Source organism: Saprolegnia parasitica (genome assembly GCF_000151545.1).
Source record: "Saprolegnia parasitica CBS 223.65 unplaced genomic scaffold supercont2.39, whole genome shotgun sequence".
Taxonomy (NCBI): domain Eukaryota; phylum Oomycota; class Saprolegniomycetes; order Saprolegniales; family Saprolegniaceae; genus Saprolegnia; species Saprolegnia parasitica.
In genome coordinates, this window is record NW_012156433.1 from 228,603 (window position 1) to 245,108 (window position 16,506).

Here is a 16,506-nt window from a genome sequence, read left to right on the forward strand (position 1 = left end):
AAGACCGCGAGTACACTGTCTTCGTGGCAACCAAGTCCAAGGCCGAAGTGCTCAAGCGACGTAGCATTCGATGCAGACGATACAGTGGTTGGTTGCTGAGCACTTAAACGATTAGGACATTGCCCCCCGGGGGACATCCCCCCCTCAATTCGCGACACACGAAAGTGCGACCACGCGCTCGCGCCAGTGGCGTCGCGACGCCAGCGCATCTCGATGCCGGAAGCGTCTCTCGACGACGGCGCCGAGATGTGGCTGCCGGTCGGACTCGTGGCACCACTGACACATGGAGCTGACTGTCGGGGTAGGACGATGCAGACAACAACCTCAGTGCAAGCGACCACGGGACATGGCAGGCCGAGCTGCGCCTGCACACGCGCAAAGTGCTACGCGCGATTTGGCACGACCAACGGGATCCCGCCATGGCGGCCTTTCTGCAGACGCAAAATGTGCACACCAGCGACGACGAGCTTATGCACTGCATTCAGTCCGCGATCGAGTCGCTCGGCCACGCACTCTACGAGTCACTGCGCGTCTCGTTTCAACGGAGCTTGAACCATGGCTTTTTCTCCGCGGCCGCGACCTCGACGCGCCTGCTCACCACGTTCAAGCTCGAGCTGCGGAGTCAAGTGACGCCCGATACCGTGCGACAAAGGGTACTCCACGATCTATGTTTCGTTTTGAGCATGCGTATGTGAGTACGTAGGTGCTTTGGGACCTCTTGGAAGAAAAGGCAGGAGCGCTGCGTGCCCACTCGTCGGCGGCCATCGCACCGGGACACATGACGCTCGGGCGCTTCAAGCTCGAGGCCATGACGTCGTTCGCGGCGGCCAAGAATGCCAAAGAGAGTCCGCGGCTCCGGCACCAACACCAGCAAATCCTCCTCGACCAAGTGGCTAGCTATGTCGCAAGTCGACCGTTGGTTGCCCACAACCATACTGCGCACCCTAGTACGTGACCTTTTGTCATAAGCTCATGTCCAACAGTGTTCACGTAGGCGTCAAGGCCGACGAGGCAGCGGACCGACTCCGGCACATCCTTTGTGTGCTATGCCACGTATCGTGTCTCAAGTCCATTCCCATGCACTACAAGGTATGTACAATATGTCAATCAAAAACATCATCGAGGACGACGATGTGATCGGTAGGCCGAGATGGTGCAGGCGACGACACCTCTTGTGGCGCGTCGAGGCCGGTTGCTTGTCTCGCCCGAAGTGGCCTCGACCTGTCTCTATGTGCTTGTCGAAGGCAGCCTCATCGTGCATCTCGAGTCGGGCCACAGTGTTCAAAAGTACGCTACGCGCATTTGCGACGAGAATATCGTGTTAGAGAGAGGATGACTTTTCGTGTAGAGAGCCCTTTGAGCACTTTTTCTGTGGTGAAGTCGACCTCTTGTCCGCACAACCTGGCACCCTGCGCGTCACTGTAGCGTCCGACACGTGCTCGCTCGCCGTCTTGGAGCGAACGGACTTTGACGCCATCTTGGAAAAGGCCATCGCGTCGGCGTCGTCATCAGCATCGATGAATCGGCCGCCGCTCACGACGCCTCGACGCCCCAAGACGGCGGCGCCACTGGGCCACACGGTCGTCCGAACGCCGGCCAAACCCATTGCGCACGACGACCAAGTGCGTGAGGCCACGGAAGCGTCGCGAAAGCACCGGCAAAACTACATTGCCCAAAAGCGGGCAGATCTCGAGGCGAAGCGCGCAGCCGAGGCATCCGTACGGACAAGGGTATATCGGTTCTTGAGACATTATGGTCCTTGGTAGGCCCTTGCGGCGACCACAGTCAAGACCAAGTCACCGCGCAAGTTTACGGCAAAAACCAAGGCACATATCCACCTCCTTGCGCGCCTCAAGATCTCAATGACGCCGCACATGGTGCGCCCCAAGGCGGCGACGCCAGACGCCAGTGCGACGGCATTGCCGCCGTTCGCCTATTTCCCGCGCTTTCCCGATGCTTTTGACGTGCGCCACGTCGAGCTCTTGTACATGGTACGACATGCTATCCGTCCGACGTGACGACGGTTACATGGGTGTGGGTAGGGTCCTCAGTCGTTTGAGATGGACGAAATGCGGCTCGTCGAGTGCGGACCGCCGCTGCCCGAGACGCCGAGTCTTGTGCTGCCACCCAAGGTGCACATCGACACGTCTGTGCTGCTCATGGAGCACCTCGCCTTGCTCTCAAGGCGACGGCCGCCAATGCAGCCGAGCACGGCAGAGACGTCGCACGCCCGTGCACACGTCGAGTGGCATAGCACGTCGTGGACAGAGCCGCAGCTGCCATCGCAGCCCGACGCCACGTTCGCGCAGTTTACCGAGAGTCGAAAAAAGGTCTCGGCGCCCGTCATTAAAGGCCAAAAGACGCCCTATGCGTCGCTGGCCATGTACTGTTACAACTGGAAGCCCGAGGCCGTCGTCTCGGAAAGTGCAATTAGCCCGTCACAGACAGCGACCGCGATTGGAGCTGTCACCGAGTCGTCGCTCTCGGTACGAAAGAGATATGGTCGATATCGAGTCCGATGCTTCTCGTGGCTAGCATCTCTTCGGCCTCGACTTGGATCCGAGCGCTGCTCCGATTGACGGAGCACTACACGGCGTCGACGGCGACGACGAAGCCTTGTCGAGTGATGTCACAGATAGTCATGGACCACCTTTAGAGGCTGCAGCTTCGCTCGACGGTCTCAGCACATACGACGTCGCATCTGTGCCTGCTGATGCTGCACAAGCAACACCTCTCGCGTTGGCACACCGGAGCTCTACAGCGCACCGCGATTCGACCTTGACGGCGGTACCTGAAGACGACGATCATGTGCTGAGCACAGATGATAACGACACCGATCTCACGGCGCCCGATCAGCTCGATGTCGGCGCGGAGGCTGCAAGCAACGACGATGACGCGTCCCTGACCACCAAGCACCTCTTTCGAATTCCGTCGAAACGCCCACGCCGAGCTCGACACGCACGCTGCTCCACAACGATGCCACGTCACTCGCTCGGAAGGAAGCGTACGATCGCCTCGTGCGGCAAGCGTCCCAGACGCCATCAACATCGTCGCTGTCCCCTCGGACGCAAAACGACCGGTTGCACGAACTCGCATACGAAGAAGCCCTCCGAGGCGTCGCGACGTCGGACAACAAGCATGGCATGCCGTGTCCCCTCCGGCAGCACATGCAGCAGCGCATGGAGTCGGTATTTACCGCGCTTCAGCTCAGCGCCAAGTGCAAACTCGAGGTCGTCATGAAGTACACACAAGAGGCGCACGCACCGCACTTGGCGTCGGCGCTCGAGCTCTGGGAGCGGGTTCGAACCTCGTCCGTGGTATTTTTCTGATGTTTCAATGCTACCGACAGGCCGTTGTTTCGATTGCCGACCGCGAGCTCACGCTTCAGAAGATCCACGACTTTGAGCTCGTCGCGAGTGACCCCCGGCGGCACTTTCAGACGATTTCGACCGAGCGCCTCAAGGTTTTGTATCAAATTATCAAGCGTATTTTAGCAAGTGGCTACTACTTGTAGGAACAACGCCAACGCGACAAACTCTTGCTCTTGTTTCAAGCCCACTCGACGTACTGCCAGAACACGCTGCAGCAGCTGTACGGCAAATTTGGCGACACCATTTTGTACCGCGACCGGCCCTACCGAGAGAAGATGGCGCACGACTACACCGAGCTGCTCTTCGAGCTCGAGTGCGAGCGTGTTCGCATCTACTATGGCGGTGTTTCGCCCGACGTCATTGACGAGACGGCGATGACGACGACGACGGCCGTCGACGCGGCGTCATCTGCTCTCGCGCGCGCCGTCAAGGCACGGGGCGACAAGGACCTTAGCGACCTCCGCACGGCGCTCACTCAAGCCCGTGGCGCGCGAGAAGCCGCTATCGCCTCAGCGCACCACGAAGTACGTACACCTCGATCGCTGAGTAGAGGCACAACCGCACCATGGTCAACAGGCGATGGAGCGGCGGCGGGCGGTCCGCGCACCCCGTCGACCGACACAGGAGAAGGAACCGAGTCTCCAGGATGCCCTTGGGCGCGTTCTGCACCGCCAACGACCCACCAAGCCATGGACACCCATTTTATAACGTTAGCAGAGGCCACACGAGCCGTCCACGCAATACCATGCCGTCGCAGCGCGTCGTTATTCTGTCATGACAAGAGCCCTGGGCGTGTCTCTGGTTGGCCGTCGATCTACGCGCTGCTTAGGCTGCTAGCATTAGGATTGCATGCAGTCAACATGCGGACACAAAGGGAGAGCTTACGGGCTCGTGCCAACGCTGTGACGCACCTTACGTGAGAAACAGTTCTGCAGTCAAGTTCGATGCGCTGTAGTCCATCAAGGGATGGCACTGACCTTGTGATATCGTCCAAAAGGTCACTGTGGCTAACGACGATGACATCACGCACGGTGCTGCTCATGTCGTCGTTTGGAGTGATGTTGCCACCATCACATACAGGGAAACCGTTCGATGAGCTGGCCAGCGTCTGCCTTGTAACCGGTTTGATGATGCGGTTGGCGGCGTCTTTTTAGACACTGGAGCAGGCGACCGAGACAAAAAATGCACATCAGTTGGAATAAAAGACACTTTGTTGTCACGACACATTTTAAAACAGTTGCACACTCTAGGGCTTGTAGTGCGTGCGGTTGGTGTACACATAGTTCTGGTACTCAGCGGCGCAGAAGGGGAACGGGACCTTCGACGCTTCCACCGTCTTGAAGAGGACCTTGCCCGTGTTGATCGAAACGTAGATGGCCAGCGCGACGCAGACGAGGACTGCGAGGACGGCGCCGGCCTTCTCGAGCGGCTTGATCGTCTTCCAGAACGTCTTGAGGTAAAAGCAAATGGGCAAAATCATGCAACTGAGCGACGTCGAGGAGGCACCGACAAAGTCCAAGAGGTCGCCAAAGTTGTCCTTCCACGCAATCGCCACCACGACCGTGATGACAATGATAATGATGCGGAGGATGGCCGCCTTGACGTACGCGCCGGGCGCGGCGTAGTCGGACGCGGCATCGTGCGACGGGTACTCGATCGGTTCGAGCTGCGACGTCTTCTCCGGCAGCTCGACGTTGGGCGTCTCAATGTCGTTGTAGTTCATCGGCTCGCTGCGCTCGATCGTCACCTTGTGCAGGCCGAGGACGATGCGCTCGGCGATGAAGAAGGCCGGGAAGATGACGACAGCAAACGCGATCGTGATGTGGAGCTGCATGGCCATCATGGTGAGGATGACGCCGCCGCGGTTGGCCGTAAAGTTGAGCTTGGGGCCCGAGATGGCAAAGAGGAGGTTGCCCGGGATCTGGCAGCCCGCGACCGAGACACCGGTGATCGAGACGATGAGGAAGCAGACCGAGACAAGCGTGAGGGTCACGACAATGATGCGGGGCATGCGCGTCTCGTCGCTGTGCTCGCGCTGGAGCGTCGGGACGACGATACCGGCACCGTACGCGAGCGCGAGGTTGCCAAAGACCGTCGTCACCTGCTCAAAGCTGAGGTTGGGCGTCGGCGGCGAGAGGCCTTCGTTGACGTCGTTGAGGTTGTAGACGAGGAGGCCGAGCGCGATGCCGTCGGCGATGATCGTGCCGAGGGCGCCGGCCGCGGCGGCGCCAGCACCTTCCTTGAGCGTCGGGATGAGGCAAACGGGAAGGAGCGTGATCCCCATGATGATGATCCACGTCGAGTCCTCGAACGACGACGGGAACATGATGGTAAAGATGATGCCGCCGAGCACGAGGAACATGATGGGCACCATGACGCAGACCAGCATTTGCGCAATGTTGGTGATCCAGCGGCCAAAGCAGCCCATGGACCACTCGCCGAGGTCACCAAACGTGCGGATGCTGCGGGGCGCGACCATCATGACATGGGAGATGCACCACGTGGCGTAAATGTTGATGGCCGCCATGGCCACAAGCGCGACGGTCGCCCAGCCGTAGCCGGCGCGGGCGTAGTTACCGGGCATGCCCAGCGTGCCGATACCGTAGACGCAGCAGAAGAGCGAGAAGCACATCTTCATATCCTCGACCGTCAAGAACGGCTTCTTCGTGTCGGCCGTCATGGTAGCGAAGGCAGGCAAAATGTAGAATGAGCAAAGGCAATCAGCGAGTCGGGCCAAGTGTATCAGATCCCGGTCGGTCGATCTTGTTCGTTGGGTCGCCTGTCTGAGATCGCAGCCACCTGTTTTCTTCCGCCGTTGGCCCGTCGGTTCGTGTCCCACGTTACCTGGTCGGCACCCGACAGGCAGGTCCGGATCTATTCCCCTTCCAACACGAGCTTATCGGTCCAGTCTTTTCCATGCATAGCATGCGACAGCCCTCCTATCAACACGTAGACAGCCATGAGATCGAGCGACCGTGGATCTGTGGCATGGCCGCTGCCTCGTTGAGCGCTGCCGCGCTCGCCCGTCGAGGGATAGAAGGGCCGTGATGAGTCAACGTGATGGCTTGGGGACCGCCGGCCATGTGGTATGGGCCGATTTTTGCGATCCAGCCAATCACAGTGATGCAATTGACACGAGGCGCGTTTTGATTGGTGGTTCATCCAATTGAAATTGCACTTTTGCGATCTAAATGGGTGCTGGAAGATAGCAACGCGCGCAAGGCGATCCGCAGAATAGCAGCGCACGCTCATAGCAGCGCTGCAGATAGTACGGTACGGCGAATAGACGGCAGCAACGACGACGAATTGGACCGTCCTTGCGATAACGACGCACGGCGGTGGACGACGACGACGCCGTCGACCCTGTTCGGTCCTCCAGCTGGCGGTTTCGGACCACAGACGTGTTTACTTTAGGTGCGAAGAAGACAAGAGCATTTGAGTGTGTCGGTGCGCTTGCGGCCAAGCGCTAAAGGCCCCGTGTGGTGTAATCGAAGCGACGATGTCTTACACAGAAACCACTTCGCAAACTTGCAGCACCGGGTATGTGCAGCGTGGGATGATCCCGGTCAGCAATCATCCAAGAGCAGTTGTAACCTTCTCATATGAAAGCTCCAAGATCCTTGCGATCGGTCGAGAGCGATCAGCCATGAGGGATCCTTCTGTTGGTCCGATCGATCTCCGCCTCCTTCCATCGCAGAGTGCAAAGTCCCGACGCTTACAAATTGCCGCGGACTTGTTGTCTGGGCTGCAGCTGGCCGCAAAAAGACACGAGCTTGATCTGACTGCATCTCCTCTTCGAGTTGACACGCGACACGCAGCCGCCTGCATAGCCATGCTTCAAAGCATTACGTTTCCGAGAACTTCGACGCCAATCTGATGCTTGACGTCCACGACCGGCCGAGCCGTGCCACGAGTAGCCAAGCGGCCTCACAAAAGCGATGCCCTTCTCCGTTGAAGCAGCGGCGTCTGATATGAAGACTCGAAGGCGGCAGTGTAGCACGGTCAGCGGAAAGCCGCTCAACTGACGTGGGCACCCGCAGAGCTTCCAAGGATGTTTCGAGACTGCTTCAATCCCATCCCTCAAGTCCATAATATATTCTGGCTGAGACCATACCATCCCATCAAAAAAAGCGTTTTCAAACGGCAAGTCGGATTTGCAACCACGACCTTACTCATGGGTGCAAGCGAACCAGGTTGGCGTGTCGGACCAGCTGCGTCTCGGCGCTGCCACGTCAGAACGTCACTCGTCAAATGGCTGCATCTGCAATACATTTTACGTCGACGCAACGAAGAACGCAAAGGCCTTGGCGCACCAGTGGCTAGGGTTGTCGTAGCCGGTCAAGCCCCACGCTGCCTTGTGCATCGCGCCGCACGCGAGTGGGTTCAATGGCGCACTGGGCAGCGTCATTTGTGTGCGGCACGCGGCCTCGGAGCTCGTCCAGACGCAGTCGTGGCCGTTCAGTGAGAGGCACTCGACGTCGAAGTTGAAGTTGAGGCGGATCGGCGTCAAGATGCCAGGAAGACACATCCACGGCGCCATTGACAGCTTGGGCATCGCAAGCGCGCACCAGTGGTCGGGCATATCGTAGCCGGAGACGCCGAGCGTCATTTCCATCATGGCACCGCACACGAGCGGCGTCAAGAAAGAAGGAGGCGGCTGGAGCTGCAAGCGCACGCAGTCGGTCCACGAGGACGCGGTGACGCAATTGCGGCCGTCCGTCGACATGCACTCGACATCGCCCGACGTGGTGAGGCGCACGGGTGTTGTCGTCTGGAACGGGCACTGCCACAGCGCGTTGCTCAGGAACGGCGCACTCGTAGCGCACCCTGGATCAATCACTTCGCTGTCTCCATACAAGGCGAGGAAGGCGGGCGAGTCGCTTCGAAGCGCCGATGACGACGTGGTTGCGGTCACAAGCGCCATGCACTCGGCTTGCGAACTGACCGTGTGGCAGCCCACCGATGTCGACGATGGCAGGCACTCGCTGACACCGTCACCTGAAAGACGCACCGGCGTCGCGACGATGGGATAGAGACAGCGCCATGGCTCGGTCGTGAGGGCGGCGGCGCCGACGCGGCACCAGTGGTCGGGCGTATCGTAGCCCGTGGCGCCGTTAAAGTACGCGGCGTGCATCGCACCACACGTGAGCGCCTGCACCGGTCTGCTAGGCGCCGCAACCAGCGCCGTGCAGGCCGCAGAGGAGGGCACGGTCACGCAGGTGCGGGCGTCGGCGGACATGCACTCGACGTTACCAGCGAGCGTCTTGCGCAGCGGTGTCAAGACGCCCGGTAGACACGTCCAGTCAGTCGCCGAGAGCGCGAGCTTGGCCTGCGCGCACCAATGTGCTGGTGTATCGTAGCCCGTAATGCCCCAGTGCACCTTGTGCGCGAGGCCGCAGACCAGCGGTTTGATGACGCTCGGAAGCGACCGGGCTCGGTCCAGACAGGCTGACGCCGATGCCGTCCATTGGCAGTTGACGCCGTCGACCGAGAGGCAAGCGACGTCTCCGGACGATGTGAGCGCGACAGGCGTGTTGATGCCTTGAAGACAGCGCCATGCCGTGGGTTCTGTAGCAGCAGCAGTAGCTAGCAATGTCGCCGAGAGGAGCAATCGCGCGCGGAACCACATTCGAGTATTGCGAGGAGCAATGGGAAGTGAGCGACAAGACCCGTCTTCAATTGCTGCAGTGTTCTCAGTCCACGATCTCTCTCGCATTTTCGAGGTCGGCAAAGATCTCGTCAGGTGTCAGCATCGTCGTAGCCTGTAGTCGGTGATGACTGGTGCAAATACAGTCCAAAGATACGTCTCTGGATCTGCAAGCGCTCGCCGGGTCCATGTTAAGAGCCCTGATGCCAGTGCTTCTTACGACCCCTCGGTAGAGTCTTATCGAAACATGGGAGATGCATGCATGGGTTCACGCCTCGAGAAAACGCTGACAAACTAGATCTCATTTCGTGAGTTTCCTGCACAAAAAGCCATGTAGCCCGCAGGATTATACTGTAAGGGACGTCCACTGGAGGTATCCGACGTTGGACGTAATCGCGCCCGCTTGCATTGCACTACTTATTACTTACCAAGTGAGATCGACATGTTGCGATATTCCACTCCCGGTGGGACCACATACTATTGGAATCTGAGTTTCAAAAGGCACCACCAAGCGATGCATGTTCTATCCATGCTACAAACGTCCAGTTGCAAGGTTTCAGGCCAGACTCCAGACGATTCCACGAACGGGTACCGGTATCGGTGCATTCAGGAGGCTATCGACCTCGGAGGCAATGAAGCTGAGCCAAGCTCGCCCTTTTGGGACTAAAGAATGCTAGTATCCATTCTTCAAATATGTTGGACGACAAGCCTCCCCGTCATCTCTGCGCATGGCAGTGTCGTGCTGTTCTTATGCAAACTCGTACCAGACACTGCAGACATCTAATTGTGGCTATCTTGGATCAGCGACGCTGGTAGTAGTTCGCCACTCTCAGATCTCGGATTGGACGCTATAGCAGCAAACTTCCTGTGCGACCTCTCTCGTCGATCAAGTTGGCGAGTCGTGCAGTACTCCTCCATCGTACCGCTGTCACACATGGCGCAAGCAGGGGGTGTCATGGCCCTCACGTGGAGCAACAAGCGTGCCCAACCGGCTGTCATATCTTGTCTTCGAGATGCGTCGCATTCCATCAGGCCACGCAAGTCGACGCTGCGAGCTACCTCACCTCTCCTCCAGCGGCATACGTCCCGACGGCGAATGGCCTCATACAGCAACGGCAGTTGCATGGCCGAGAGAAAGGAAGGGCGGCGTGATACAGAAATGGGCGGTCAACGGCGGCTTCGCACCGACCGTCCATTTTCACACCGGACCGTTTCGACTGAAGTTGCGGCGGTCGAGCGCTTTTGTACTCGTGGGACGCGACGCTGCAGGCCCTCACACAGACAGGACCCTTTGCGCAACACTTGTTGTTTGTATCGCCCGAGGTCCTCGAGCGAGGCCTTTTCCTCGAACGTGCTTTCTTTCCCAGCGCTCAGTCCTGACTGCGCCGTCAAGAGCAACGCAGTATATGACGCCCAGTATGTACGGGAGAGCTGGGAGAGGGCGCACAGCCTCTACACGTGGCAGTCTCCGCGTCAAGCCAGTCTCCTTTCCACCAATCACGTGCACGTATTCAATTCCCACCCACCAATCAAAACACGTCAAAACCATATGTTGAAGCAACAATGGTACGCAGCCGCTTTGGGCAGGCCACGCACGCTGTGGTGTGCAGTCGTGCAACTCAACGGTTCATTCCACAAGCGTCGCCATCATGGATGCATCGCCGCTCGACGCCACCTTGCGCCACAAGTGGCAGTCGGACGTCGACGCCTCTGCGCGACGCTTTGTACTCTTTCACGTTCTCATGGTGTTGAAGACCAAGTACGGCACGATCGACGCGCGCATCTCGGGCATCGCCCGCCGCGCCGAGCTCGCGCTCTACTCCCGCGCCCACTCTATGGACGAGTACCGCAACCCGCGCACGCTCTGCAAGCGTCTCCACGCGCTCATCATCAAGCTCTACGCGCAGCAGAGCGAAGCCAGCAAGAAGCGCAAGGCGCCGATGAGTCCGACGAGCAGCCTCGTCAAGCGCCGTAAAGCGACGTCAAGCTTCCTTCTCGACGGGCACGACGGCGCGCTGCGAACGATTTGCACGTTCCTCGACACGCGGTCGGTCATGGCCTTGGCGGCGACCAACCGCGCCGCGCAGTCGATTGTCCCGCTGCACGTGACGTCGCTCGTGCTGCACGCGGCCCGCTTGCCGACGAGCGCGCGCTGGTTGCATCAGTTTCCGAACCTTGCCGTCTTCCGGCTTTTGGGCGACAACCGCTTTGGCTTTGGCGACGTGGCCATGGACGATATGGACACGAGCTCCAACACCGCCGTCGAGTGGGCTCTGGCAGGCCTCGAGACGACGGCGTACCCGCATCTCCGCGCCCTCGAGCTTTCGCACGTGTACTGCGACGGCCTCCACGACCCGATCACGCACCGGATCGCTCAGGTCACGGAGAAGAGCCCGAGCCTCACGTCGCTCGCACTCCAGGGCAACTGCATCTCGGACGCCGGGGCGTTGGCGCTGGCCAGCCGCATGACGCACCGCCGCCACCTCGTCATGGACTTGGACCATAATTTTATTGGCGAGGCTGGGGCGGCGGCGCTGGCGGCGGTGACGGCCACAGTGTCGCTGCGAAACAACCTCATGGAGCCGACGGCATTCCAGCGCTCTCCGACCCCAGAAGCCCGATACAAGTCGAGTGCGGCGCTCCTCCCACCCGTCGCATAACCATAATACAAAGTCTTCCACCATCCTATCTTGAGTCTCGTTTTGGTGCATATAGGGATGATACGTGCTGGAGCCAAGAGACGTTGAAAGCTTCGCGACGTAGTATCCAGCACAACACAGACCACCAGCCTCGTTCAAGAGCCCAAACAGCCTCGTTCAAGAGCCCGCGCAGCCTGCTCTTCGTCAGCTTCTCCGGCTCCACGCCCAACACGAGTGGCCGCGACGTCTCCTCGTTCCGCTCCGGCCTCCGCCTACCTACATCAAGTCCCTCCACCGAGTGTACATAACGAAGACAGTCCGATAAATCTATTTAGCATTGTTTTCTATTTTGTAATAGGCGACCCACTTCAACAACAACAACAACGCTGGACCACAGCAATGAACGGTGGTGGTGCGTCGGTGTTGTCCGAATGGCCGTTTCGCGCTAGGTTTGAAACGTGCAGTCTACAACGGAGTCTACACGCAGACAAACAACTTGTGTCGACTCGTATGGGACACGTTAAATTAAGCAACGCCGCGCGCGATTAACCCTCGACCGCATCGAAGAATTCGTCATCATTGTCGGTCGTGGCATCGTCCTCGTCCTCGTCGCTGGTCGGCTACTCACAAATATGATCAAGACCGTTTGCGATAGTCCATTATCGTTCGTACCGCCACGTCGATGGACGCCAACGCGCGCAAGGCGACATGAAAGGTCGTGAGCGCGTAGCCGTCGACGCCGCGCCCGCCGCCGTGCGTCAGCGTCGACACAAATGCAAGGTGCGCAACGAACGCCGACGTGGGTGCATACACGATGAGGTCCATGACCATGGGCAAGAGCATATCCGCATTCGGCGCCGAGGCGAACCGAGCTTCGGCCACGTTGCAGAGGGCGCGGAAGCTGCGGCTGAGTGCATGGAGCTTCCCGAGCGGGTACGTGAGCTCTTGCACCGAGCAAAGCGCCTAGACGCACTTATTGACTGCATTGCAGCAACGGAGGACGTACTTGGAGAGCGACCGCCGTCTCGGTGCGTTCGATGGCCGACCCCGTTGAGAGGTACGTTTCGGTCGACATGTCTGGCCGCAGGTTGCGCACCTAGTGAACGTGAGAGACTTTGTTCCACGCGCGAACTGGAACCTCGCGCACACAGGCGCGCAGTGTGGCATCGTGCGCGGCGTATTCGTTGCGAAAGGCCGTAAAGACGGTCGAGTAAATGTCACTACCCGGTCGAGATCGTCGTAGGAGCCATGCGGCGCGAAGTTGAGGTGCGCGCACCTGTACACGATTTTTTCGACGGCCTCGGTCGCGTCCATGATGCTCTCGTCGGTGGTCGAGAGCGCGGGATACGTGTTCATTGTGACTGCCAAGACGTGCCCGACGTACACTTGAGCGTCTTCGAGGGTCTGCTTGAGGCCCCTACACCACACAAATGGTCTCGTCGCACATATCGCCATCGCAACATGAATACGGGTGGAGTTTGCGCCGGCTGCGAAAGGCCTCGCAGAGCGCACTGTTGACACGCCCGAGAAGCTCGTCCGTCGACGCGCAGAGACCAAAGAGCATAACGTACACGTCATTGGTCGTTGGCGGCGCGTCGGTGGCGTTGTGGTACCTAGTACGGCAAGGCTGGCGACGCGGCAACAGTCGCTCGCGGCTTTTACCTGCGCAGAAGCGCTGCGTCTTGCTTGTACGAGCTGTCGCCAATGTCGGCCTTTTGCTTGAGCTCCCAACAAATGCGCCGGGCCCAGTTGACGTCCATCGCTGCCTTGGTGCGCTATGTCAATGGAGTTCTGCCGATGGTCGACCACTCGCCAAGCACACGCACCTCGCTGGACGCGCGGCTCGACCAGACAAGAGACCCTTGCGCGGTGGAGAGGCCGACGCCGAGGCCAGTGAGCGCCATCATGGGCATTCCCATGACCGCGGCGCCACCGACGAGGACGCCGCCCGCGACGTACGGCGCGTATCGGCGGATATACTGGAGCGCCACGTTCGAGTTTGCGGCAGTTGTCTGGGGCGTCCGCGGCGACACCACGTGCAGTGGGTCGAGGGACAGCTCTTCGAGAAGCTGGAGCTGCGGCGACGCTGGCGTCGGGTGCACCTCGGGCGTCGACGGGGCCATTGTGCGCGCGAGGTACGACGTGCAGATAGGAATGACCCGGTCTTCGCGCTTCATGGAGCTCGTTCGCTGCGTCTTGGACAAGCACGCGCGGTGCACGGCGAGGCCGCATGCCAAGCACGTGCAGACGTGGGCGTCAAGGACGGTATGGCAGATGAAGCAGTGGGCGCTCGGCGACTTGGGCGCAGCGCGCGAGAGGCCGAGCGAAGCCAAGTACGATGGTCGCTCCTTGGGTGGCGCCTCGGACGACTGGAAGCTGTGGTAGTGACCGGGGTGGCACAGCCAGGGCCCGACCATGCTGACGCCGTTAGCCTCGGGCGGCGAGACGAGTATGATTGGTCAAAAAGAAACGGCATTTCGAGCAATCAACGCGCAGTTCAAACATCAAGCTGGCAACTGCAACGTGAGGCGACTCCAGCAGCGAAATGGTGTTCGCAGTGCGCCTACCGGTACACACCAGGTCTAACAGCAGAAGCTATGAATTTCAACGTATAATATTCATAATCTCGATGATGCGTGAATCGCTCGTGCCAAGCGCAGTCGATGGACTCGAACCCGCGCTCGCTCGCACCTCCAAAAGCTGTTTCGCGTTCTCCTTTTTCCGATAGTACAAAGCCTTTGCGCGTGGCCTTTGCATGCGTAAGTCATCTCCTTCTTCTGTACTACAGTCCTAGTACATGTATAGGTTCAAGAACCCTGGTTGTGGTGCTGGCGGCGGCTCCTCCAAGTCGCCTGCTCTGGTCAAGACCACGACGGTGCGCTATGGGACCTTTTAGCTATTGCGCTCCAGTGCACACACATCCACCCCGTGCATACATATGTACTTTGCGTGCACTGGATCGCGCGTGCGTCAAGGCAGCATGGAACTCGACCCGACGCTGCGTTTACTGGCTCGGCGACTTGCCAGCATCCGCGGGCGCGCCTCCCGCCGCCTTCTCACTCCAAGGGCCTGTGTCCATGACCATTGAGAAGGAGACGACGTAGTTCGCCGGAGGAGATGGAGGTCGTCGTCGCCTGCGTACCATGTGGGCGGGAAAGACGTCGCTGATTGTTTTGCTGAAAATGAAAATGAAAATGAATTGCCAATCAAAGCGGCCAATCGCAACCGTAGAGGCAGCTCGTCCGGATACGGCGCCGGGTTGCGATGCTTCGAGGAGGCAGAGTCGAACGACGTCGATGGTGGCGGAGACGACGAGCGTCGCCGTGCCACTGCGGTGCGTCGTCGATGGCATGCATGCTGGCTCATGCGTCGTAGGCTTGTGGCCAAGCTGCGCACGTACGATCTCTCGTGGAACGCATCCTTGCCTGCCGAGTCGCTCCTACACCAGGCACGCGACCTCACCGAGCACCAGATCGCGCTCGATGCGCTCTTCAATACAACGCAAGGCCGCGGTACGTGCATCTTGCATCGACACTCCTTGATTCGTTGTAGAGGTCGACTTGACGGCGCCGCTGGGACAGTCGGTGGCGCCGAACGATGTCGTCGAGGCCAAGAGCTTCCTCGACATGCCCGACGACTCGTACACGACGCTGCCATGGTTCGCCGCGACCACGTCCCAAGACGGTCTCTTCTACCAGCAGCTCTGCGCGATGGCGATCGTCGGGAAGCGCGAGAACCGACGCGTCGCGAGAGAGATGCGGCAGCGCGCCAAGGACACGGACCAGCTCCTCTCGCTCATGGCGCTCTACTTTCAAACGTCGCCGGACCAGCCCAACGTGGCCGTCGTCACGGACCAGCCGCGGATCGTCGTACGAGCGCGCCGGGCGTCATCAGCACCTGCTGCGCCACCGTCGCCGGTCGTATCGTCTGCGATCGCACGGTCACCACCGCGGTCGCCCGACGTGAGCGCGTTTACCGACTCGGACTCGGAGGACCCGCCGATGGTGTCGCCGCCGCCTCGTGCGACGCCACCGCCGTCCATCAAGGTCACGACACCCGAGGACGTGTTTGACGTGGTCTTTACGCAAAAGGCCATCGGTCTCAAGCTCATGTACGTACCTTCTTCTTCACTCACGAAGGCTGAAGGGTACGGCGTAGCATGGACGACGGTAAGCGGTATGCAATCGTACGCGAGTGTATGGCCGGCTCCGAGGCCCACCGGTACCCCGACATTCAACCGGGCGTCGCCGTCGTGGCCGTCAACGGTACCGGAAAGCACTGCAGCGTCCACCACGACGTACTCTGTGTAGGGCAAAGCATGCACGGGATCGGGCTCAATCGAACGCTGTCCCGGCTGCGAGAAGCGCCGCGTCCAGTGGTTGTCCGCTTTGGCCACGCCGCCAAGGCGACCAGCGCATCATGGAGCGATCTTATGTAGCGAGCGACTATCATGTAATGCATCCATGTACTCTTTCTGCGAAGTGAAGTACCAACGCGGGTGTCGTGGAGACGGTGGTGCGCATCTCCACGTGCGATAAAACCACTGCACAGCGTGTAATGACCTCTCCACTGTGGAAAGCACGATGCCAACGACACCAGCAGAGGATCGCGTGTGGGTTTGAGACTCCGTAGGCCTCCTACGCTCCCCAGCGACTCGGCGATCGTTGTCGTTCTGGCCATCCCACGTGCATATTGCCCGACGTGGGATGAATGCAACCGGAAATGGCCCTTGGGCAGACTACGGCGGGCATGCAGCAAGGCGTCCAATGACGTGCTTGGATCCTGCACGCGACGGTGGCTTCTCTCATGCGTCACAAAAAGCACAAGTAGGAAACATTTATGTTACGGT

At 59.6% G+C, this 16,506-nt stretch overlaps 6 protein-coding genes across 6 annotated transcripts; 3 read left to right on the plus strand and 3 right to left on the minus strand.

Annotated features, from left to right (window-relative positions):
- Nucleotides 1-419: 419 nt before the first annotated feature.
- SPRG_08694 (hypothetical protein) lies at nt 420-4,100 on the plus strand (the record flags this gene model as incomplete). The annotated part of the gene is made up of 12 exons (XM_012347937.1): nt 420-653; nt 704-947; nt 995-1,089; nt 1,145-1,287; nt 1,349-1,718; nt 1,767-1,991; nt 2,043-2,486; nt 2,536-2,897; nt 2,951-3,299; nt 3,350-3,463; nt 3,515-3,895; nt 3,948-4,100. 12 exons carry the CDS (start codon nt 420-422, stop codon nt 4,077-4,079), a joined length of 3,093 nt encoding a protein of 1,030 aa, XP_012203327.1. The 3' UTR covers nt 4,080-4,100.
- A 463-nt stretch (nt 4,101-4,563) lies between these two features.
- Nucleotides 4,564-6,051, minus strand: SPRG_08695 (hypothetical protein; the record flags this gene model as incomplete). The annotated part of the gene is made up of 1 exon (XM_012347938.1): nt 4,564-6,051. The coding sequence occupies one exon, from the start codon at nt 6,049-6,051 to the stop codon at nt 4,618-4,620; it is 1,434 nt and encodes a 477-aa protein (XP_012203328.1). The 3' UTR covers nt 4,564-4,617.
- Nucleotides 6,052-7,443: 1,392 nt separating this feature from the next.
- On the minus strand, nt 7,444-9,015 carry SPRG_08696 (hypothetical protein). The gene has a single exon (XM_012347939.1). The coding sequence runs from the start codon at nt 8,998-9,000 to the stop codon at nt 7,645-7,647; it is 1,356 nt and encodes a 451-aa protein (XP_012203329.1). The 5' UTR covers nt 9,001-9,015; the 3' UTR covers nt 7,444-7,644.
- A 1,620-nt stretch (nt 9,016-10,635) lies between these two features.
- Nucleotides 10,636-11,705, plus strand: SPRG_08697 (hypothetical protein). The gene has a single exon (XM_012347940.1). It carries the CDS (start codon nt 10,668-10,670, stop codon nt 11,676-11,678), a length of 1,011 nt encoding a protein of 336 aa, XP_012203330.1. The 5' UTR covers nt 10,636-10,667; the 3' UTR covers nt 11,679-11,705.
- Nucleotides 11,706-12,157: 452 nt separating this feature from the next.
- SPRG_08698 (hypothetical protein) lies at nt 12,158-14,074 on the minus strand (the record flags this gene model as incomplete). Its single annotated transcript, XM_012347941.1, has 8 exons — nt 12,158-12,277; nt 12,330-12,620; nt 12,664-12,753; nt 12,796-12,877; nt 12,934-13,074; nt 13,127-13,270; nt 13,320-13,432; nt 13,484-14,074. 8 exons carry the CDS (start codon nt 14,072-14,074, stop codon nt 12,203-12,205), a joined length of 1,527 nt encoding a protein of 508 aa, XP_012203331.1. The 3' UTR covers nt 12,158-12,202.
- Nucleotides 14,075-14,953: 879 nt separating this feature from the next.
- SPRG_08699 (hypothetical protein) lies at nt 14,954-16,095 on the plus strand (the record flags this gene model as incomplete). The annotated part of the gene is made up of 5 exons (XM_012347942.1): nt 14,954-14,991; nt 15,033-15,169; nt 15,210-15,768; nt 15,816-15,922; nt 15,968-16,095. The coding sequence occupies 5 exons, from the start codon at nt 14,954-14,956 to the stop codon at nt 16,093-16,095; spliced, it is 969 nt and encodes a 322-aa protein (XP_012203332.1).
- Between the last annotated feature and the right edge of the window lie 411 nt (nt 16,096-16,506).